The 23,349-nt window shown below is 38.9% G+C and overlaps 2 protein-coding genes across 4 annotated transcripts; one reads left to right on the top strand and one right to left on the bottom strand.

The window, feature by feature from the left end:
* The first annotated feature begins 10,352 nt into the window (after positions 1-10,352).
* On the top strand, positions 10,353-15,129 carry LOC133721595 (uncharacterized). Its single transcript, XM_062148251.1, has 10 exons — positions 10,353-10,474; positions 10,560-10,833; positions 11,506-11,607; positions 11,749-11,918; positions 12,333-12,466; positions 12,583-12,760; positions 13,017-13,575; positions 14,228-14,340; positions 14,444-14,687; positions 14,766-15,129. The coding sequence occupies exons 1-10, from the start codon at positions 10,410-10,412 to the stop codon at positions 15,027-15,029; spliced, it is 2,103 nt and encodes a 700-aa protein (XP_062004235.1). The 5' UTR covers positions 10,353-10,409; the 3' UTR covers positions 15,030-15,129.
* A 151-nt stretch (positions 15,130-15,280) lies between these two features.
* On the bottom strand, positions 15,281-21,658 carry LOC133721596 (co-chaperone protein p23-2). Of its 3 annotated transcripts, XR_009852237.1 has the most exons (7): positions 21,499-21,658; positions 21,244-21,427; positions 20,980-21,172; positions 20,841-20,884; positions 20,715-20,760; positions 15,626-15,713; positions 15,281-15,451 (listed from the first exon to the last, which is right to left on the bottom strand). XR_009852237.1 is itself a non-coding variant. In XM_062148252.1 (6 exons), exons 1-6 carry the CDS (start codon positions 21,501-21,503, stop codon positions 15,679-15,681), a joined length of 507 nt encoding a protein of 168 aa, XP_062004236.1. In that variant the 5' UTR covers positions 21,504-21,658; the 3' UTR covers positions 15,502-15,678. The 3 variants fall into 3 exon arrangements, 2 of the variants coding, with proteins under 2 accessions (XP_062004236.1, XP_062004237.1); XM_062148252.1 differs by lacking the exon at positions 15,281-15,451 and having other exon boundaries at positions 15,502-15,713; XM_062148253.1 differs by lacking the exon at positions 15,281-15,451 and having other exon boundaries at positions 15,502-15,713; positions 20,980-21,142.
* Positions 21,659-23,349: the final 1,691 nt, after the last annotated feature.

Raw genomic sequence — 23,349 nt, 5'->3', positions numbered from 1 at the left:
CACTAAGGCTTTAACAGTGGCAAGTTTTCAAAAGCACATCAAAAATTTGGGAATTCTATCTCAGTTGTATGCTTGAGTTCGGTGGGAGTTACATCTTATTTTTAGAATTTAAATTTCTATGATAAACTCTATTTCATAGTTGTTCTTCAATATTGAGCTCACTGTATTTTTTATCTTTATGAGTTATCAATAAAATTCAATTCCAGTTACGGTTTCTGTTTTGGTACCAAATTTCTGCTTTTTGGAACTATTGAAATATTGTATCTGTGTATTATCAAGTGAATCATTTTCAGGTTAAGAAGCAAGTGACAGATTCACTGATTTCAGTACTTGCTGATGAGATTTTGAATTCTTCAAAATCATTTTGTTGGACTCTAAGCAAGGAACCTTACAGGTAGACATATTATTTTCCAATTGCTCTTCTGTTTATCATTTTGAGCTTATGTGATGTACAACAATTAGTGTTAGTGATCTTTAACTAATTTGATCATGTTGATCAAAATCAGTTCGTGATTCTGCATCAGTTCTGCACATTGACCAAGCTGGATAAGTTACGAGTTTTGTCCTTGTATTTCAGTGCACACTTCATTTGTTGATTATTTTGTCATTATGGTTCAAATGCTATGCATAAAGATAATGTCAGTCCAAGTGGGAGAATGTTGGAAAACAATTTGGACTTGTCATTATCTAAATGTGTTGAGTTAATAGTTTTGATTTAATCTGAAATTAATTAACAAAAATACATCTCTATAACTCTATCTTGTTATCAAATTGAGGTATATGTCTCTCAATTGAAGTAGGAAACTTATTTGTCAAACACTTTTCTGTCGGTTATATATTTACTTATGCATCTTTCTTGATTAACCTGATTGACATTAAGTGTACATGATAAACATTAAGTTTCTGCTGATAAACTCTTAAGCAAATCTTGGACTCCTTACGGGATGAGCACAAGGTTAGTTCTAGGTCTCTATATATATCATATTAAAGTACCTATGTTAACTACGTTTTACATTAAGTTCAGTCCCATTCTAAAAGCTAAGAGTAGTATAACATAGAAGATTTTCTTCTTTTCTGTTCCGTGTTTATGGCTCGAGGCTCCTGGAGTTGCCGAGGCTTCTAGAGCTGTTGTGGTATCAAAGTGCAGCAGTAATTATCAAGCTATTGCTGAAGACCTTTTGCTGTTGAAGCTACAAGAGATGGCTGGACAAAGTGCAGATCACCTGAGCAATGTTAATCTCCTAGTTGTACTTAGAAACTCATGTTCTTCAGTTTTGCAGATTATTGTTTTGTGTTCTTGATCTGTGATTTAGGTTGATGTATTGGTTTGTTTTGCTGCATCATTTATTTTTTATCAAGGACATCGGCACAGGCCAACCCTTTGCCTTTAAGATTCTAGAGAAGAACAGAATTAACGACCTCAACACTGCCGACCAGGTTCTTGTTCTAACGTTTTTTTTTTTTTTCAATCTATTTGCTCAAAGTTTTGATCTTTTTTTTTTTTTGGAAAGTTTCAATCTTTCATTGATGGGGTTTCTAGGTAGCGTTGATGAATGGAAAAAAGTTTCAATCTTTCACTAATGGAGTTTCTTAATTGTTTTGTTTTCATCTTTTGGTTCAAAAGTTTTGATCTTTGGTTGTTTTCCTGAGCTGGAAAGTTTTGATGTTTCATCAATGCCTTAATGGCTTTTCTGGGTGGTGCTTATTGTTTTGATGGCATGGAGGAAACATTCAAGGTTTGATTGCATTGACCCTTCGTAAATCAATTGAGAATCCAACCGGAGTTGAATAAAGGAACAAAAAGAAGAAGAGGATAGAAGAGCGAAAGGGCGAGATTGTGCAACTAGCGATGTTCCCAATTCCAAATGGAGAGAGAATAGACGAGCTTGCAAGGAGTGTAACGGAGCTAACGGCTCCAGGTACGATTATTCGGTTGGGATTAGAACCTCAGGTACCTTTCTGATATTTTTGAAACTTGGGGTATGAAAGTTTATGTCACGCCCCGATTTTTAAACATAAATAAAAATCGATATATATAATCTCATAATTATACATGCGTGATGATTCAGCCATCAATACAAAATACCTGGAAAACTTTTTCCTTTTATACCAAGGATATACTGATGCCCTGAACCCACAAAGTCAATATATACTTGCTCCGCAGAGTTATATATTACACGAGTTACGAATTAAATTGCCACAACAAAATAATAAGTAAATGCTCCTCAGAGCTTACTACAAGCGGAAGTCTTAATAACGGTAAAGTCACAAAACTGGATTCCTACCGTAAAGATGCTAGCACGCTACCTCAATTTTCAGCCACGATTACCCTGACCTGCAGGATTAACCCCTGCACCATTGAATAGTGCACCGGGTTGCCACACAACAAACCCGGTAAGCTTATGAAAGCTCGTATGAGTAACTCAAAATAAAACTCCAAACAACTCACACAGATCACGGAAAAAACCTACACGAAATCACGGGATAAACCCACACAGAATCACGGGATAAACCTACACAAAATCACGGCGGATAGACTAGAGCTCTAACTGATCATAACTATACCCCAGCCAAGGGCATGGTTCCGATAACCCACCCACGGTCACATTCGCGACCTCGATCACATTTCATGATCCACGATCCTCAACTCTTAAGTCTTTGGATCCATGGTATAAATACCAAAACATTTAAAGGAGTCGCACTGGACCCAAAATGTTACACGAATCTAAAATAAAAGATTCCCCGTAATTGATCGCTATCAATTACTCCAGGTACAAGACCTACATTTAAATAAGATACCTGCGAACTAAAAATGTTCCACATTACACAACACTTTTCAAAACAATAGAAAACAACCCTTTCACAAAATATTGTTTCACGAAAAGCCACAACACAAAACAATAAAATGAACGCACCCACAATTATTGTTTTATCACAAAAAATCCACCAACACATATATATTTGACGTAAATATATATACGTAGACATTCACTCAGGAATGCTACTAATACCGACTATAGTTTGCAGTTAACTAAATAACTCCCAAAACGATAAGGTAAACCCGTTCGTAAATGAACATTGTGAGATTACTCACCTCGGAATCCTGCTGCGTCTTCTATACAGAACCGAACTAACACTCACACCAACAACTCGTCCAAATCACCTTGAGAAGCACCTAATCACCAATGGTCTCAAATCAGTATGCGAATCACCAATTGATTAAAGTTCGAATCCCCAAATCGAACAACCACTCTGAAGTAACGCCAATCGAGGCGAAACCTCATCCGAGACCACCCAAAGTCTCCGGAATTATTTTACGATCGATGTGACAAAACCACAAATCAATCTGATAGTCGGATCCTCACGAATCAATGACCGAAACTATCGAAATCACAAAAGCCCTAACATGCTCATACGATCTCCAAAAATTACGTATTCTGTATCGAAATGCTCGTATCAACGAGTAGATCGAAATCAGGAACAGAAACTATCCTTGAGGTGGCCGGAAACCGCTGGAAAACACCACCATAGTGGCGCCACCGCCGCCGGCTCAAAGTCAGAATTTGGCCAAACTTCCTAAACAAAAGATCTTCATCTTAACTCGAATTACAACTTTCCCAACTACATCAAAGTCAAATTACAAACCAATCAATCGAATTTTACCTTAGAACAAATCGGACCGATTGAAACCCTAGAATTTCAATTCCAAAATTCAACCTCCACGCTTTGAATCGATGCAAGCCACCTTGGGGAAAAGCATCTACGTCCTCTGGGCTCCAAAAGCCCTCAAGAATCACCGGCTATGGTGGCCGGAATCTCCAGTTCCGAAGAAGGCGATTACAGCTCCGCCGCGGCCTCTTCCAGTCGAGGTAGCTCCTTCCACAGCTCGAATCTCTCTTCAATCCTTCCACAGACTTCTAGAGGAGGATGAGACGAACATAACCCACTTTATTTGGCGTCCCATGGTGGCCAGACGGCGAAGAAATCGATCGGCGAAGGTGGCGGGGCGACTCGGGCTCGGGAGAGAGGAGAGAGAAAAACTTTCCAAAAACGGAAACTCTGATTTTTCTTATATTTTTCCAGAAATTTTCCTATTTAACCAAAATGGAAACTTTTTCCAATGGCCATAACCTCTTCATACGAACTCCGATTTTTGCGTTCCACATGTCCACGAACTTGTATCGACGCACTCTACGAATTTTGTGAATGAAGTTTTTGGAGAAATCCAATGTATAAAAAGTCAACCTTTGCACCCCCCCCCCCCCTAAAACCATATTCTTTGAATAATAATTCATCCGAAACACTTCCGCTCCGTCCACGAGCCACGAAACCTTACAATAACTACAAATTAGATTCCGGAAAATTCTCGAAAAATAATAACGAATTTCTGGGGTACTACAGTTTAGAATGGCGAAAAGGTCGGGTATTTTATGAGCCTTTTTTCCTTTAAATTTTGCTTGCTTTTGCATGTAACTTTATTTGCTAGCTCCATATGAATAGAGCTGTAGAAACTTTGTTTTCTTTTGCATGTAATTTTGAACTTTAGTGTGTGTCATCTAACCACAAACTCTAGAGATTGGCAAGCAAGCATAAAAAGAAGAAGAAAGGTACGTTAGAGAAGAATACATCTTAGTACTTACTCTCCCCTTGTAGAAATTTTCTAAGTATCAATAAAACTCCACGTTCTATTCATACTCTACTTATCATACTTCAAATACAACAACCATGAGTACATATCTGCAGTGTAATTAGGAGCCATAACCAAGCAAGAACACGAAGTGCAGTAGATGTTGGCGACTTCCTGTGTCCAAAGCATGTTCGTGTGAAGCATCTCACCACAAGCTTGTTGATATTTAGTTTTTTGTTGAACTTCCAAGAAAGACTATATGATTAGTACTAGCGCAATCAAGTAGGTCTCTTCCGCATTTTTATTTTTCTTGTAATACCCCGAAAATTTGTTATTAATTTCTGATGATTTTTTGAAAATAATTAAGTTGATTGTTAGGACGATTTCGTGGTTCGAGGGTGGAGTGAAAGTGTTTCGGATGAATAATTACTCGAAAACGTTTTTTTTCGAGGGGTCAAGGGGTTGACTTTTTATTCGTTGAGTTTCTCCAAAAACTTCATTCATGAAAGTTGTAGAGCGTGTCAATACGAGTTCTTAGATATGTGGAAAGCGGAAATCGGAGTTTGTATGAGAAAGTTATTCCAGAAATTTCTCTATAAATTGGATTTTTGGAAAAAAAATATTCACTTTCCCATTTTGGAAAGTTTCCGGAAAATTTCAGAACTTTCTCTCTCTCTCTCAGCCAACCCCAATCTGACCGAGAAACCCAATGACCCGACCTGGAATTATCTTCCGATTCCGGCGTCTTCCGGTGGTGAAACCAATGCCAACCGACTCAGAATCTTCTTCTCTCCATCCCCCAGCTCGTGGCTTGCTCCCAGATGCACCAGAGACAGCGGATCAAAAGGTGGAAGAACGAAGCGGAGCCAACAGGAGCGATCTCCCTCCTTCGGCCACGACGGGGCATGAAATTGGTCAAGTTTTGATGCTCTCCTCCTTCTTATCACAGCCATACAAGTCTTGAAGCTCGATTCAAAGTTTGGTGGTCAAAATCACAAATTAAAGTTCAGCGGCCTTAGTCCCAGGAATGAAAGTTGTTCCTCTCATAAAGCTCTTCATTTTGATCGGTTGGATCAACTTGGTTTGGAGGTTGATCCGGCGGTGCGTGGGGCCCACATGCGCCCACTGGTGGCGACGTGTGGTGGCGCGTTCGGCCTCCTTTAGGACAGTTTTTTGTCATTTTATCATCTACTCATCGATACGAGCGTTTTGATATATGATTTGTAGCATTTGGAGATCGTTTGAAATATTAGGGTTTTTCCGTAATTTAGATTATCTTGGTTTTCGATCCGTGAGGATCCGATCGTTGGATCGACTTGTCGTTTTGACATATTGATCCTAGGAGTGTTCCGGACACTTTGGGTGGTCTTGGGTAAAGTTTTGTCTTGATTGGCGTTACTTTCTGGTTTTAGTTCAAACAGGGGTTTCGAACTTTAATCGCTTTGTGTTTCGTGTACTGAGATGAGACCGTATGTGATTAGGTGCTTGACGAAGTCGCTTTGAGCGGAGTTGTTGGTTTTGAGCTTTATCTCGTGTGGTGTTTGAAGATGCAGCGGGATTTAGAGGTGAGTAAATCTCACGAGGTTCATTTATGAACGGAGTTACTTTATTATCCATTGTTATTTGATAAATCATGAAATCGTTTTCGGAAATAAATGTTTGTTTTAAATTATATGAACTTGATCGTCTACGGTTCATGGGTAAGTTAAAAATGAAGTTTTTATTATAAAAATAATTTTTCACTGGTTTTGTATTTGTGAACTAAGGTTGGTATTAGTAGCATTCCTGAGTGGATGACTACGTGTGTGTATGTGTGTGTGTGTGTGTATTGGTGTAGTTGTGTAGTGATCAGATAGAATTAGTATGTTTTGTGATATCGATCATGTTATTGTTGGAATTTGATGTTCTAAAGAAATAAATGAGTTTTGGATGTTAATGATTGTTTTATTGACTTACTATATATGAGAGTTATATGTGTCAATTCGTGCTGGGTATTAAGGTGTGAAAAAAATATTATTAAATTAATTTCTATATTGTTGGGAGATTGGAATTGAGTTTTGAAAACAATATTTTGGTTGCAGTCAATTATATTGTTTTGATTTGGTTTTAGATTGTAAAACCAGTTATTGTAAAGAGTACAATTTCGCTATGGTATTCATTGATGGCTTTGTGACATGATTTTTTAGGGAAAAAAATATACTTGAGAATATTGATTTATATTGTTTTGAAAGAGTACTTTGAGTTGTGGTGTAATATTTTGGGTCTTGTTTGACCTCTTTAAATGTTTTGGTCTTCATACCGAGGGAATCTTTTATAGAGATTGGTGTAGCATTTTTAGGTCTTGTGTGACCTCTTTAAATGTTTTGTTCTGAGGGATGAACGGCCTAAAATCCAGAGGTTATAGTGACAACCTCAGTGCAAGTAAATCGGGAACCACGCATTTGGCCGAGTGAGTGGTTACGATCAGTTAGAGCTCTAGTCTGTTTGCAAATGTACTATCATGGGGGTAACTTTGTGTTATTGTGACTCATGAGTACGTGTTTTTAAAAGATAGTTTCGAGTGTATTCTTTCTTTTGTTGTCCAAGAGGGACATGGGTTTCATATTTAATTGTGAGTTGTGTACTCGGTTGAGTTTTGAAAGGAATCAAGATGTGAGTTGCTTTCCTTGAGTTGAACGGGTGATTTCTTGGTTTTAGCGTGAGTTGTTTAGTTGTCTTATCCGATTTCTTGTTTTATTGAATTGTTTGATTTTAATGTAATCTCCTAAACTAAACAATATGCAGGGATTACTATGATTTCTATTTATTGATTTTAATGTAATCTCTTTAACTAAACTATATGTAGGGATTACTATGATTTTGGATTGTGTGTCTTTTAGGTGATCTTCTAAACTAAATCTTCTGATCTTTTTGGCCATATAGCCTTCCTGCCCTTCTCTCTTATTATGAACAAAATGAGCTACTTAGTTAGCCACTAATATGTTATTAGTGATTAGTCTTCCAGGCACAAAAGCACTTTGAAAAGGTGATATAATCTCATGTAAAAAGACTTTCAACCTATTTGCAGTTACCTTATAATAGAGCCTGTAAATCTCATTGAAAAGTGCAATAGGTCTTGAGTCCCCATTGTCTATGGTTGCTTCACTTTGGGAATCAAACATATTTGCGTAAAACTAATCTGCTTCAACAATGATCCCATATGCAAAAAGTTTTGAATAGCCCTAGTAACATCTCTTCCAATAGACTCCCAATAATGTTAGAAAAATAACGGAGGCATTCCATCTAGACTAGGAGATTTTGTCGGATACATTTGGAACAAATCCACTCTCACTTCCTCCTCTGTGTACGGTGCACACAAACTTTGATTCATGTCATTGCTAACACAAGGTTGAATTGCTGCCAAAGTTCTCTCCACAGCCTCTCATCAAGAGCTGTAGCAGTAAACATCTTTGAAAAATAAGCAGTCACCACCTTCTCCATGCCATCATCATCATCTCTCTAAGTACTCTTAAGCTCTAGCAGAGCATTCTTCCTCTTTCGGTTAGCAACTTTTCTATGAAAGAAACCGGAATTCATATCCCCCTCTTGTAACCATGTCACCTTGGCACGCTGTTTTCAAAAAAGTTCCTCTTGAGATAGTAAATCTTGTAATGAGACCATCAAGGCACGCTTCTCATCATGGGACTCCACTGTTATAGGCTAATTCATTAAAACCTTTAGTCTACTCACCTTCATCATCTGTTGTTGTCGAATTCTAAACGTGTTTTGTTGTGAAGACTCCAAAGCCTGTCTAGTGCTTATTATCTTCCGAGTTAGGGTTCAGACTACCAATTAGCCAACACCAAAGGGTCACATTCTTCATGTTGTAACCAAAATGATTCAAACTTGAGTCTATGTCTTTTCGGTCATTTAGGTAAGGCACACTACTTACTTGCAACAGAATAGGTGAATGATCTGAGTCGCTAGGAGGTAGATTCCTAACCCTAGAAAAACCAAATATGTCATTCCAGGTTGCCGTGCCAACTGCTCTATCTAGCCTCAATTCAATCTCCGAATTCCACCATGTCATCTTTGCACCTTGAAAGTCCAAACCAACCAATTCACTATATCCCAATGCATCTCTAAAGCCCCTCATTTGACGTTCAGGACGCATAGGACCATTCAGTTTCTCACTGTTGTTCAAAATATCATTGAAATCTCCTATGATAACCCAAGGTAGAGAGTCCAAATCGCATAAATCCTTGATCAATTGCCATGATAAATCTCGTTCGCAGGTACAAGCATATCCATAAAAGCCTGTTAGCCTCTAGTGTGGTTCCCCCGGCCCAGATCGTATCTCAATATCGACATGGTGAGCCAAAGATGTTCAAACCAGAACCTCCACATCATCTATCCAAAAAAGCCCTGGACCTCCAGCTTGTCCTTCACTCAAAACTGCTTTGGAATAAGCAAACCCCAATTCCCTTTGTAGCGCCTTAAACTCCTGCATCTGACTGATCTTTGTTTCCATGAGGAAAACGATTTGTGGCTGATTTTGAGCCACCAAATCCCTCAAAGCCTTGGTCGTCGTGGTATTACAGATCACCCTGCAATTCCAACTTAAGATATTCATGATCAAGGATAGATGGTAGATTAAACTTCTCATAGAGAGAAGAAACCCTAGTCACACGCCGCTAGGTCAGAAAATGAGTAACATTAATTGAGCTATCTCATAAAAAGATATAAGGCTCGAGAGTTAATTAAGCCAGAACCACTTGAGTTCTTTCCCCAAATTAACATACAACATTATAAAAGTGGAAACTTGATAGCTCTCTTCACGACAGAAATGACAGTTGATACATACACTAGAACAACGTGGCATGCAAGCATGAAATTTGAACATTGAAACGATAACAGATAATATAAGAATCTAAATAGTTGAAATTTGAAAAGAATAGCAACAAGTTTGTTTGGCTCTCCCAAGAAGGCAATGCAAACAATCTCTTTTATGTTTATGTGTTGCGCAGCGTGCCAGCACTGTGAGGTGCAAGTTGTTACAGGTAGTTCCTAACCTGACTTCTTCTATCAAGCTTGTGGACAGGGAGAGCACCAACCCTGTCACAAGGTTCTTCTACTGCCTTATAAGAGTAAGGACTTTTGGTTGACATGGGGTGTGTTAAGGCAATCCTTAACTTCTCAGGGTTCAACCATAATTAAGATAGTTGCTCTGGAGAGGCTTTTATATCTGAATAGATGATAAGTTGTGACGTTACTTTCTCCTAGAGCCTCCTATTTATACTGGCTCGCTGGCTCCTTATTGCTTAAGGATAATTAAGCACATTCCTTATAAAACTAATATACGTACTTGCAGTTGTACAAGGATTTCCTTTGCTTCTTAACACAGGCTTATGCGAAGCCCAACTCAAGAATGTGAACCGAATACTTTTAAGTCTCTAGCCTAGACTTTTGGGCTCAAACAAAGTTGATAGCAGGACAACGACTACAAGTGAGACGAAATATTGTTTTCAGAGTCCAGATTCACTTGAGAGAGGGATGGCGCTTTTTCTCTTTCTGTCGTCGGTGTGATTGGGCTTGGGCCCTATAGGCCCAAACAGAGAGGATAGGGGAGAATGAGAGTGAGGGAGAGGGAAATGGGGAACGGGCAACAGGTGTTGCACTCCTGCGTGCCCATACGAACGTGGCACTTCCTTAAAGAAACAAATACAACGCTGCCTCTCCTCTCTCCTCTCTGCTATTAAGTAAGAAGAAGAAGAAGAAGAATATACCGATAGAGCTATATATAATGTCGACAATGAGAATGAAACATCTCTCCTCCGTTGCCAAGGATGTTGTACAATTCTGCGCTGTGTAAGTCTTAGTATTATCTTAATTAGCTTTCAACAAACTCGCTATATATGATCATCATGATATTATTCTACGCACATCTCTCCAGGAAACTGAACACATCGGTGGATAAGTTAACGGAGGAATTTGAAGCGACCAGCTCATGGAACAACAAAACGGCGTCGTCGCCCGGTGGTGGTGGTGCTGCTGCTGTTGGCACTTACGCGAGGAAATTTATAGAATTTTGCAGTGCAAAGGGTGTGAATGAGTTATGCCAAAACAATATTGAGGAAAAGATTGCCGATGGAATCTTTAGTCGTTTCACATTCGACATGATGCTCGCCTGGGAGATTCCCTACTCTGCCCAAGAGGACTCTTTCACCGTAATTAATTTAACTTGCTTTCTTTTCTAAATTTCACCAATTTATTCTTCTGTATCTAGGTTTGTTTTTCTGCATATATATCTACATATATAATCAACCAAGAATACTTTCAGGACTTCAAAATATGTGCTACAGCTGCACTATGAGTGTGCAATATTCCTCAAGTGAATGATTAACCAATATATATATATATATATATATAACGTAGTCAGACCACTCTAACTTACACATGAAGCACATATAATCATTTTTTGCAACAACAGCAGTACGTACAACAATATAATGATCAAAGTTATTTGGAGCGACTTGGCTGGCTACATAAACTTCCTGGTCTTCATGCATATGTTGGGCTCTTATAAGTGAACAGACCTCCGCGCCTCAATCATTTTTAATCGGTCAATATTTTCATTTCATTGAACTTGCAATAATATTACATGCTATCGAGCATCCTTCCTACCTCCACCCATGTTATTTTTGGTCTTCCTTTTCTTCTTCCCCTACTGTATTCTGGTTATTATCTATGTATTAACCTTTGTATTTACATGGCATGCAGTTTACTATGTTCTTCTACCCTTCTTATTTATTTTTAAAGATTGAACTAATCTATCTCTTGACTTCTCTCTATAATTATATCCTCTTGTTTACTTGTGTCATATTTTTTGGGGTTTTCAGGAGTGTGTGGCAAAGGAGAAAGAAGACAAAAATGTAGTTGCAAAGTTTCCTCCAGAACAAGATGATGTTTCTTTGTTCTATACAGACCTCATGCCACTTCTAGTAAGCTCCATGAATTTTAGAGCTTCCATTCTATTACATAGTATGAGCAGGCATTGATTATGATCAAAGACTAGTGTTTTGTTTTTCCGGTAAGTATATGTTTTGTTTTGTTTTTTTTTTTTTCATGATTCTGTCTCGCAGGTTGATAATGAGCGGAACGTTGGAGAAGATGCATTTGTGTGGTTGGGATCACTTGTTCCATTAGTCACAGATGTTGTTAATGGAAGATTTACCTTTGAAACTTTAACAGCACCTACAGGATACCGGCTCCATTTTCCTGCATATGACAAATACCTCAAGGAAATCGACAAGTGAGCCCATTTTTCTGATGTGTAGATGACTGATTGATACAGCATCTGTACACAAATAGTTTCTGTCAAATTAATACCCTCAATCGGAAGAAAGCGTGGGAAAATCTAGTAGTTAAATTTTCTAGTGAAGCAGAGAAAATAATTCATTTGGCATGCCACAACTCATTCTTTGGCCTCTGAACAACACTTCAAAAAACTTAAGCTTGTGTGCCTTTTTTATTTTATTTTTGGTCAGGGAACCTCTTATAGTTCAATGATCAAGTAAACAACATCCACCTGCTTGCACAGTTGCTTTTGAGTGTGTTAAATCCAATACATACTGGGGTAATAGAAGAAGTGTAGCATAACTTATAAAGCATTAACATGTTAAATTCTGAAAAGTATATCTCTTTATTAACTGTTTTCCATTTTTAGATGTATAAAACATCTGCAAAAACAAGCAAAGCCAAAGGGTGTGGAGCTTGCAGATGATGAATTCATTTTACATGTGGAGGGAACTGCTAGCTCACAAAGAGTGGTACGCCACATCGGAGGAACAAGTTGGCCTGGTATGTTTAATACAGAAGGAAGTTGGTCATCTCTGAGTTTGGATTTTTTTTTTCTTCTGCCAGACATTAAATAATTGCGTCTCTATCTAATTATTCGTGAATATTTTTCATTTTAGGTAAGCTCACCCTGACCAATTACGCACTCTATTTTGAGGCCTCTGGTGTGATAACATATGAAGATGCTCTTAAAATAGACCTTTCAAAGGATAAGGAGCAGAGTGTCAAACCAGCCTCTACAGGACCATGGGGTGCCCCACTTTTTGACAAGGCTATTGTTATCGAGTCTCCGGAGTTGTAAGTGACATATACCATTGCTTATTAGAAATGAGTAAATAGTATCACAATTATGGTAAATATGCATCACATCTCTAGTTACAAGGGTTAATTTGACTCATTGGCATTGATTGCTCAAGTACATTTGGATAACACTAAATCTTAAAACATTGCAAGTCCTCCTTGTAGCCTTTGTAGGATGCCATATCCACAAATTAGAAAAACAGCTAGGAATTTGTGTGTTGTTGTTGAATGTCTCGTTTTACCAACTTTTTAGATCAGAGGGGATTGTGCTCGAGTTCCCCGAGGTAACAAGCTCCACAAGGCGTGACCATTGGCTTGCACTAACAAAGGAGATCATGTTGATGCACCAGTTTCTATCAAAATTCAAATTAGAATGTCCAATACAAGCATGGGAGATGCATGCAAGGACAATACTATCAATAATAAGGCTCCATGCAGCAAGGGAAATGCTACGAATATCTCCCCCTCAACCGACACGATTCTTAATCTTTTCCTTGTTTGAGGAGTTACCCAAGGGGGATTACATTCTAGAAGAGCTTGCTGAGAGTCTAAAGAAGGTCAATAGTGGACATCCATGTAGTGCAAGTTCAATCCTAAGGTGTATGATCATTTCTGAGTCAATTCACTCAAGTGTAGAGGTAACAGAAGTGGGTAAGGAAATTGCAGGTCCAAGTGGTCCAGTTGAAGACACATCCTTATTAGAAAGTGTAATTAATCAAGCAAGAGAGGAAGAGAAGGAAATTGCTATTGCCAAAGCGACCACAGAGGGACTGAAAGAAGAAGGCATCACTGAAAGCACTACTATTTTTATGGTAAGCATCTATAACCCATCCCTGTCAGGATATAGCAGTTGCTATGTAACATTGAAATTACTCATCTTGAGTAGAAAAGTTTCCAATACCATTGTGGGGGGTAGGCTATGTGAAGCACCTTCGTCCATTATGCTTCAGTTCTTTTGGCACTCTCTCTAACCAAATGCCACCAGTTATTTCTCAGCCTGCCTATTTTCCTTATTTTTCTTTCTCGATCTACAAATGCCCATCTTATTTCAATTTATGTTCTTACCACTTTCTCCAGGTATTGTCCTACAATCCTTGGGAATTCATCCTCTCTTTTCCGAGTAACAAATAAAATACTAAACGTCACTGTCATAGGAGATCCACCTGTAAATGCTATGAATGTACAGACCCTAATCCTAAAACATGTTTGTAATTGACAAATTGTACTGTACAATATTGCCCTTATTCCTAAAAAAAATTTCCCCAAAACTAAACTACCTTAGGGATCTTCATGCTTGAGCAGCATGTCTATTATATGACCATTTAAGTCATCCTTAGCTAGCTATCTGATATTCTGATATATAGTCCATGAGCTTTAAATGGTTGGCAGCTTCTTCTCATTGCTTCAGTTCTGTCACCTTTTCATTACATACTGATTAGAGGTGGATTTGGTTTTATCCTGTAGGAGCTACTAAAGCCCCTTAGAAATGAGTGGTCTTGGTTTGAAGAAGTCCTCACATGGGAAAGGCCAGCAACCACACTGATTGTGATTGGTGCGGCTCTAATTGTCACCTACAAGTAAGTTTCTTTTTTCACCTTGACTCATATTTTAACTGAACAAAAGACTTGTGGTGATATGTAAGTTTGCTGAGTTGTTCAATAATAAAGAACTTATATGTAGGGAGTGGGTGGGCAAAGCCATAGCAGCTTTCTTGGTTTGGGTGGTTGCGAAGATGATTAGAGCAAGACGGGAAAGAATTGATGAAAAGTGCAATGAGCTAGTTGTGTACACTGCATCTGAACAGACTACAGTTGAAAACATAGTGTCAGCTCAACACGGGGTGCAAACTGTGCACGAGATAGTGAAGAAAGCAAATGTATCGGTGTTGAAACTGTGGTCGATATTCATTTCAAAGGCCCACAAGGTATTCATAGTCATGCAATTTTACAATTCACTGCAAATTATTTTCTGAATCAATTGAAGTAATCCTTGAATGTTGCAGCATGCAAATACAGCAATGCTGGTGCTAAGTGCAGCCTCAATATTTTTAGCGGTGGTTCCGATGAAGGTGTTTATAATGGGAGCCTTGTTGTATTACTTCACAATGACATTAGTATCAAAGTTAGGTAAGAGTGAGGGAAACAACCAAGGATTTACTAGACGACTGAAAGAATGGTGGGATTCAATTCCAGTTATTCCTGTGCATGTTGTTGATGAGGTTCCCAACAGTCCAAATCGAATGAAATGCGTACAGGCGGAAGGCTAGATTGTTTGTGCAAATGTAAAAATCCTCACCAAAAATGTCTTTTCTTTTTGTTTTTTCTGTGGCAGAACAGAAACAGGTACACGTAATTGCATTGTGTAATCGACTAAGCATGTGTTGTTATAAATTCATCCTGTTTTATCACTAAAGTAAATGCATGAAAATTGGGATTTAAACATTGCAAAGGATGCACATAATCATCTCATCTAAGGTCTCTGTTGGTCTGTCAAAATAAATAAGGGGCATTTTCAAGCTTTGTAGAAAAGGTGTTGCATCTTTTGTACGATGGAGGATACCTGTTCTATCATAGAAGCAGAAGCTAACATGAACCAGTGCTAATTGGCAGTTTCCTCCACATTGCACTGAAAGACTGAAACGTTAATTGGCAGTTTCCTACTTCACATTGCACTGAAACGACCTACGACCTGTCCAATCCTTGAGTTGAAATGAAAACTAAAACAACAACAAAAAAGACTAAAGGAGAAAAGACAAAGGTCTGCACTACTAAGTTCAAAAGGCTGAGAATATAGTTACACGCATGTAACGTGCATAATTTGTAATAATTTGACCTTACAATAAGTAAACCTATTCTTATCTACCTAGTGAGAGCAGATGGTGGTTCCCTCGGTCCCTAGCTAACATGCCATGATGCTTATTTTTTTCGTGCCTTCTCCAGGTCGGGAAGATCTGCACCAGGATTTTATTTTAAAGTCAAATGAGAGACGGAGAGAGTAATGAGCAAAATAACTAGCATTTCCAAAAGGACACCATGGTTAACTGAATAATTTGCTCAAGCAAAAATTTACCATTATCTCAAAATGCATTGTACATGTTTCTACACCTTCAAAGACATCGACAAATTAAACTTTAAACTGCAATTACCTAAGACAACTTTTTGATTATTCAGAAAGAGTGCGCAAAAATGCAATGTTTACATTAGAGAAACAATTTGTGAACACAGTTTCTGATAAATACTGGAAATGATGTCAAATGACTGGATAATATCTGATGTTGCTGGAATTTCTACAATGGTCACATTTGAGTAGAGACCTAAAAATCAACAGCTCGGACCATTGAAACACTCCACAGAACTGTCTTACATATTTGCAAACCTCACAATGGAGACTGACAAAATGAATAAATCGGTCGTTCAACCACTTTGGAAGGTGGGATAAATTGCTAGGCTCTAATATGAGCTAATCTTATATGAAATGCAGACAGATTCTATTTTGTAAGGAGGAAACCCGACAAGCAATAAGAAAAATACTACACGCACAAGTTTACAAAATTTGGTTCAAAAAAGATCAGGGTAACAGTTCAGGTCACGACGTCACGTATGATCCCTAGCCAAACCCCTATGAACTTTTCAGTATCTAGTAACTAATAAAAAAAATCTCTCTTTCCTTTAACGTGGCAAAACAGTGGTTCTAATAATGCAATAGCTACAGGTGGTTAGAGAAGGAAAACCCTCTGCTTCCTGAGACCATGCCTAGGCCTTTTTGGTCCAAAGTTAAGTCTCCATGGTAGTCTAAGTGTCTGATTTAGTAAAATTATAATACATAAATAAACCAAGAGTGATTCTAGAAGTTACTATTCAGTTTTATTAAGGGTATTTATTTGAGTCTGATGTTATTTAAGAGTCCGTTTATGTCTTAGGATATGTACTATGTTTTAAGTACTTCAAGAGTTTTGTAATCTGGTATTCTAGGAGTCTGGGCTGATGTATTTGATATTAAATTTTATATATATGCCTATTGCAAGCCTAATGATGAGGACATCATAGCCAAACCTTTTAAGGTTTATGAGCGAAAGAAATGGAAAAAGAGAGCAGCTAGTCATTCCCTTTCCATATGGTTTGATTAATTGCTTTCATTCTAGAAGTCTCTAGGCAGGTGTCTTTCAGTTTCAGTTTGGGATTTTTAAGGTTTCTTTATTATTTCAGTTTCAATTAGGAGTTTAAATTCCTTTATTAGGTCTTTTATGCTTCAGTTTTGTGAAGTGTAACAGCCCTAGCTATGAAAGAGTCTTTTTAATAGGAGCTATCTGCTCAAATATAAATAAGTGTAAGTGCCAAGTGGCCAGACAGGTTGTGATGAATAAAAATTTCAGAGTGTTTCTGAGTTTTCCAGAGATTGGAGTGTTGGTGTGAAGCCTTGTGTGTGAGTGAGAAACCTAGGAGGGAATCCTAGTTCTTAGTTTTCACTTTCTACCCTACAAAACCTGTGTGTTAAAGCCCTATACCTTAGAGTTTGTTGATCCTGGTGTCTAGGCAGTGATTATACTGCATCAGTTTTGGTATCAGAGCTGGACAAGCTCTAGTGTCTCCTAGCTCCAGCCAAAAGAAACTTCATTTAGCCATGGACCTTGAAACTTTGGCTAAAGCGATAGAAGGTTTAGCCGCCCAAATTGGTCATCTTGAGACCCGAATACAAGATCAGGCAGTTGCTTCTGACCGTCGTTTGGCAGAGATTGAAGCTTCCATCTACAATGAAGAAGAAAGTGTACGTGGGGGGCCGAGGGTGCAACCTAGAAGGAATGTTCGCAGACAAAATGTTCGACGTAACAATGGGCAAGATGGACATGATCCTGAAGAAAAAGCAATGAAGTCTATGAAGATTGAAGCTCCTAGTTTTGATGGCCAGCTGAATGCAAAAGTTTTCTTGGATTGGTTGTCAGACATGGATCATTATTTTGAATGGTATGAGTTGTCTGAAGATCGCAGGATAAGATTTGCAAAGATGAAGTTGGTGGGCAAGGCTCGAGACTGGTGGTCTAATGTGGAAAGACGAATTGCGAGAGATGGTGAAGATCCTATTGCTTATTGGGATGAGATGAAAGAAAGGCTGAAGGAGAAGTATGTTCCTTTGTCTTACAAGGAACGCTTGCTTGACCAATGGCAATCTCTTCGTCAAGGAAGCATGACAGCTGCTGATTATATTGATAAGTTTGAAGAATTTATGGTGAGATGTAACATCACCGAAGACCCATCAGTAACTCTTGCTCGTTTCAGAACAGGTCTTCGTCCAGAACTTCAAAGAGAGCTGATTCCTCATGATGTACATTCATTAGAGCGAGCTTATCAATTAGTGCTGGAATTGGAGCGCTACTTGAAGACCCCTACAACCCCTGTGTACAAGCGGTTTGATCAGCGGAACTCTGAGTTTCGTCCTAGCACCTCTGGAACAAAACCGTCTCCATTCTCTAAAGGCTCCAATACTTCCAATTCGCTGGTGAAAGCTGAAAAGGGAAAAGGATTACAATCTGGTATGCGAGGAGGGGGATCTATAAGGTGCTATAGATGTCAAGGTTATGGTCACTATGCTGGTCAATGCCCAACAAAAGAGCAAACTCGAAGTTTGTTTGCAGCAAGCACAGAAGAAGAGGCTGATGCTCAAGGAGAATTGGAGGAAGAAGTTTATGAGCCTGAAATTCCAGCTACTGATGATGATATGGAAGGAGAACCTATAGACATTGTTCAACCAAGAATGGCTGTGGTTAGATGCACTTTGACTCAACCTAAGAGTACTGAAGATTGGCGGAGAACAAACATTTTTCACACTTATGTCAAGTGTGGAGACAAAAGTTATAAGGTCATCATTGACAACGGAAGCTGCATCAATGTTGTCTCCCCTCAAACCATCTCTAAACTGGGTTTGACCGCTGCTGATCATCCTCAACCTTATCGTGTGGCATGGATTGACAAGTCTTCCATTCCCGTGACACAGCGATGTCAAGTTCCTATTCAGTTTTCATCTTACAAGGATATTGTTTGGTGTGATGTTGTGCCGATGGATGTGGGACACATTCTTTTGGGCAGCCCATGGTTGTATGATCTGGATGTAACCATTTCGGGCCGTGCCAACTCATGCTCCTTTATTCATGAAGGAAAGCACATCAAGTTGAACCCGATCCAGCCCAGACCAGTACCCCAACCGACACTTAGCAAAGGAGGGCAGCAATCAAAATCCCTTAATATCATCAGTCCAAGACACTTTGCAAGGGAGACAACAGGTGATTCTGTTATTTTTATATTGATTGCAAAGGAATCTCACCCTTTGACAAGTTTGGAGTTGCCCACGAATGTGAAATCAATCCTTGAACAGTTTACTGATGTATTTGCCGAGGACCTTCCAAATGAACTTCCTCCTCTTCGGGATATTCAACATGCGATTGATCTGGTCCCTGGAGCAACATTACCGAATTTACCACATTATCGGATGAATCCAACCGAGCATGCAGAATTGAAAAGGCAGGTTGATGAGCTTCTTGCAAAAGGGTTCCTTCGGGAGAGCCTTAGCCCATGTGCTGTTCCTGCCCTTCTCACACCAAAAAAGGATGGCTCTTGGAGAATGTGTGTGGATAGCAGAGCCATCAACAAAATCACAGTCAAATATCAGTTTCCAATACCGAGACTTGATGACATGCTGGACATGATGGCAGGAGCTACTATCTTTTCTAAGATTGATTTGAAGAGTGGCTATCACCAGCTCCGCATCAGACCTAGAGATGAATGGAAAACAGCCTTCAAGACAAAGGATGGTTTGTATGAATGGTTAGTCATGCCATTTGGACTAACTAACGCACCCAGCACTTTCATGAGAGTTATGACACAAGTTTTGAGGCCGTTCATGGGTAAGTTCTTGGTTGTCTATTTTGACGATATTCTAATTTATAGCACATCCAAAGAGCAACACCTTAATCACTTAAAGCAAGTCTGCACAGCTCTTAGAAGAGAGAAGTTGTTTGCAAACCTTAAAAAGTGCTCATTCATGTCCAATGAAGTTATCTTTTTGGGATTTGTTGTGTCGTCAAAGGGAATGCAAGCAGATCCAGAGAAAGTCAAGGCTATTGCTGAATGGGCAGAACCAAAAAACATACATGAGGTGCGTAGTTTTCATGGATTGGCTACCTTTTATCGTTGATTCATAGCTGGGTTCAGTTCTATCATGGCTCCAATTACTAATTGCATAAAGAAATGGGAGTTTCGGTGGACAAATGCAGCTGCAAAGGCCTTTCAGGAGATCAAAACCAGAATGATTAATGCTCCTGTAATGCGCCTTCCTGATTTTACAAAGCCTTTTGAGGTTACATGTGATGCTTCAGGTGTTGGAATTGGTGGAGTTCTAAGTCAAGAGGGGCATCCTACAGGTTGTGATGAATAAAAATTTCAGAGTGTTTCTGAGTTTTCCAGAGATAGGAGTGTTGGTGTGAAGCCTTGTGTGTGAGTGAGAAACCTGGGAGGGAATCCTAGTTCTTAGTTTTCACTTTCTACCCTACAAAACCTGTGTGTTAAAGCCCTATACCTTAGAGTTTGTTGATCCTGGTGTCTAGGCAGTGATTATACTGCATCACCTAATCACATTGGAGTGAATAAAACCCGAGTTTTCTTGAAGGCTTGATGCCTCAGTATTTCTTCTTCTACTTTGTTCTCTCTTTCTCTTCCCTGTATCCTCTATTTCTCTGCAACCACAATAGCTAAAACCTTCCCTTCACTTAAATTTATATCCGTCTAAAAGGCAACATAACCATAATTCACCATATCTCAATCTTTCCTGCATCATATCATTACTAAAAAAAAAAAAAATGACTTATCTAAATGACAAGGACACTAATGGAGGCAATGCACAGTTCTGCCTGTACTCAAACGTATAATTAATCCTGACAGGTGAAATAGAAAGTTGGACTTACAGAGCATTCCTTCATCTTCGCTGCTTCCTTCATCTTCGCCGATATTCTGCAAAATACAAAATCCATTTTACCTGATTACGTGAACATAATCCATCATTTTAAATGATATAGGGGATGTGAATTTACCGCAGCATCAGCATCAGAATCATCATCATCAGAGGCCAAATTAGCTGCAAAGACAACACGAAAACAAAATACCATCAGAAGAAGCAGGAAAAACTCAGAGAAATTAAACTTGTATTGCAGAAAAGAGAAGGGAACATACAAGTGGAGTCTAGTTCGTCGTCCTCGTCGCACCAATTGTTCCAATCGACCTTAATGTAAGGGGCAGGTTTTTCTTGGGTCTTGAGAAGTCGTTGCCACCAAGCTTTGTGTAGTTTCTGGATGGAGCAGAGGATGTTCCTTGAGCCAGCCTTAGTTTTACAACCCTGCAACAACGAATTCCCGAGCTCCCATCTCTAAGAAGAAGAAAGATGACATTGACATATAATAAATAAACAAACAGAGTGAGAAGTCGAGAAGAGCTGACCTGAGGTAGTATCTGTCCGTAGAGCTCCAAAGTGAAGTGAAAGGACTCTCCTTGGACTCCGGTGGCGGAGAAGGCGAACAAGCCCTCGGGCTCACACTTGACGCTTATGTCTTTCGCATCCGGTAACGCCACCGTCAGGTATACTTTATCGGACCGCTGCGCCCAAAGAACCTCCGGGTGCCGACTGCCACCAACAACCAAATTAGATACCAAAAACTGAGAGTTGCAGCAAGCGAGAGAGAGAGAGAGAGAGACCTCATTTGGAGGAGAGCGAGAGAGAGAGAGATTGGCTCTGTGAAACTGAAACTGAAACTGATCGATTATCAACACTCAACCCTAGAATCAATTCCCACTGCTTTGTGGGAGGTTGTCAATTTACCCAAAAGTTTAACTTCCAATTTTACCCCTCGCGTCCCAAAAGCATCTCCAACAGACTAGCTAAATTCAATTTTTAGCTATATATAACTATTTTTAAAGCAAAAATTAACTCCAACAGACTAGCTATAGCCAAGTTAAATTTAGCTTTAGCTAAAATGGCTAGCTATATTTAGCTAGAGAATCTTGCATAGCTAAAGCAAAAGTTATATTTCTCTCTCCTCGTTTGTCCACATGTCAGTTTACGATTCGATAAAATTTAGTATATTATTTACAAATAGCTACTACTGCTGAAGCAACATTGTTAAATCAATAGCTATATTTCACATCTTTAGCTAAATTTAACTAAAAAGTAATTCCTACTGTTGGAGATGCTCTTATACCAACCATTAATCATCCAGATTCCAGATGCTAGGTGCTTGGGAAAGGACCGCATTCGCATGTGCGTTAAGTTTTTCTTTTTCTTTTTCTTTCTCTCTCTTTCTCTTTCTCTTTTTATTTTGCTTAGTATTATCATATTATGTTTTGGGAGAATATAAGAAACAGTCACTCAACTGTGAATACTTTAGTCACTCAACATTTCCTTCAAATATATTACTTTAGTCACTCAACTTATACATCCTCTTTTACTTTAATCATTGCTGTCAACTTTAACTTTGAATTCTCGTAAATAAAATCATATATCAAGGATATTTTAGTCAGATCGTTAACAAAATTGAATTATTCTTTTTACTTTTCTGCTCCAACTTAACTCTCTCTCTCTCTCTCTCTCTCATCAGCTCATAGAGTAATGATCAATTGGAAAGAAACCCATATATGAATTGCCTATCTTTTGCAGAATTCACGGTGAATCGATTTGGGTTTTCCAAAGCTTGAAATAGGGGGTCATCATGGGCCGGCCCTACCCTAAATTTTAGGGCTTAGGGTCGGGCCTAGTCAAAGTCAACAAAATTTAGGGCCGGGTAGGGTCGCGCCTGGGCTTAAATATGCTAACCCTTACCCGCCCGAAAAGCCCGATTCGCTAAGGCCGGCCTTCCGAATAGGGCCGAAATGGGCCTTATTTTGTATAACCAAAAAAAAAATACATTTTTTTTTCCTCAAAATGTGGCTCAATGATTATATAGGTAATACAAGACTCATTGTTTTTTGTTGATCATATTTAATACACACACACACACATATATATAGAAATTAACTTATAACATTTATTAATTTAGTTAAGGTGGTTATATTCAATTAACTATCTCTCTAAATCTATCAATATTAATTGTTGTGTAACAAGGAAAATAATAGTTAAAGAAAACAAAGCCTATGTAATAGAAAATAATAAAAATAATATATAAATTTTAGGGTTGGGCCGGGTAGGGCTTTTAGGGCCGGGCCGGGCTTGGCTCTTACGGGCTCAATTGGGTCGGGCCATAGGGTAGGGTCGGGCTTCATTTGCATGACCCTTACCCTACCCTATTTGAGAAAGGGTAGGGCCGGCCCACCCTAATGTAAGGGTCGGGTCGGACTTCGGCCCTACGGGCCGGGCGAGTTTAGGGCGGGCTTAGGGTCGAAGGGCTAAATGATGAGGTCTAGCTTGAAATATGGGAAGACTTAGCATAGGAATAGGCAGGAAAGATAGTCAACCCAGAATGGGGAATATTCGAGCCACATGGTATAATGGAATTCCATCATCTGTGCTTTTCTTCATCTTGGGATGATTAGTTTATGTTTTATTATTATTTG

This window comes from Rosa rugosa, chromosome 7, assembly GCF_958449725.1.
Source record: "Rosa rugosa chromosome 7, drRosRugo1.1, whole genome shotgun sequence".
In the NCBI taxonomy this organism is placed as follows: Eukaryota; Viridiplantae; Streptophyta; class Magnoliopsida; order Rosales; family Rosaceae; genus Rosa; species Rosa rugosa.
The sequence above is the reverse complement of the archived record's forward strand: the minus strand, read 5'-3'. Positions and strand labels throughout refer to the sequence as shown.

Coding starts and splice junctions, on each gene's coding strand:
- LOC133721596 (XM_062148252.1), bottom strand. Junction 21,173..21,243: donor ACGGACAGATACTACCTCAG/GTCAGCTCTTCT, acceptor TCTTCTTCTTAG/AGATGGGAGCTCGGGAATTC. Junction 20,885..20,979: donor CGACGAACTAGACTCCACTT/GTATGTTCCCTT, acceptor TTGTCTTTGCAG/CTAATTTGGCCTCTGATGAT.
- LOC133721595 (XM_062148251.1), top strand. CDS start 10,410: ATGTCGACAATGAGAATGAAACATCTCTCCTCCGTTGCCAAGGATGTT. Junction 10,834..11,505: donor CCCAAGAGGACTCTTTCACC/GTAATTAATTTA, acceptor TGGGGTTTTCAG/GAGTGTGTGGCAAAGGAGAA. Junction 14,688..14,765: donor TCATTTCAAAGGCCCACAAG/GTATTCATAGTC, acceptor TGAATGTTGCAG/CATGCAAATACAGCAATGCT.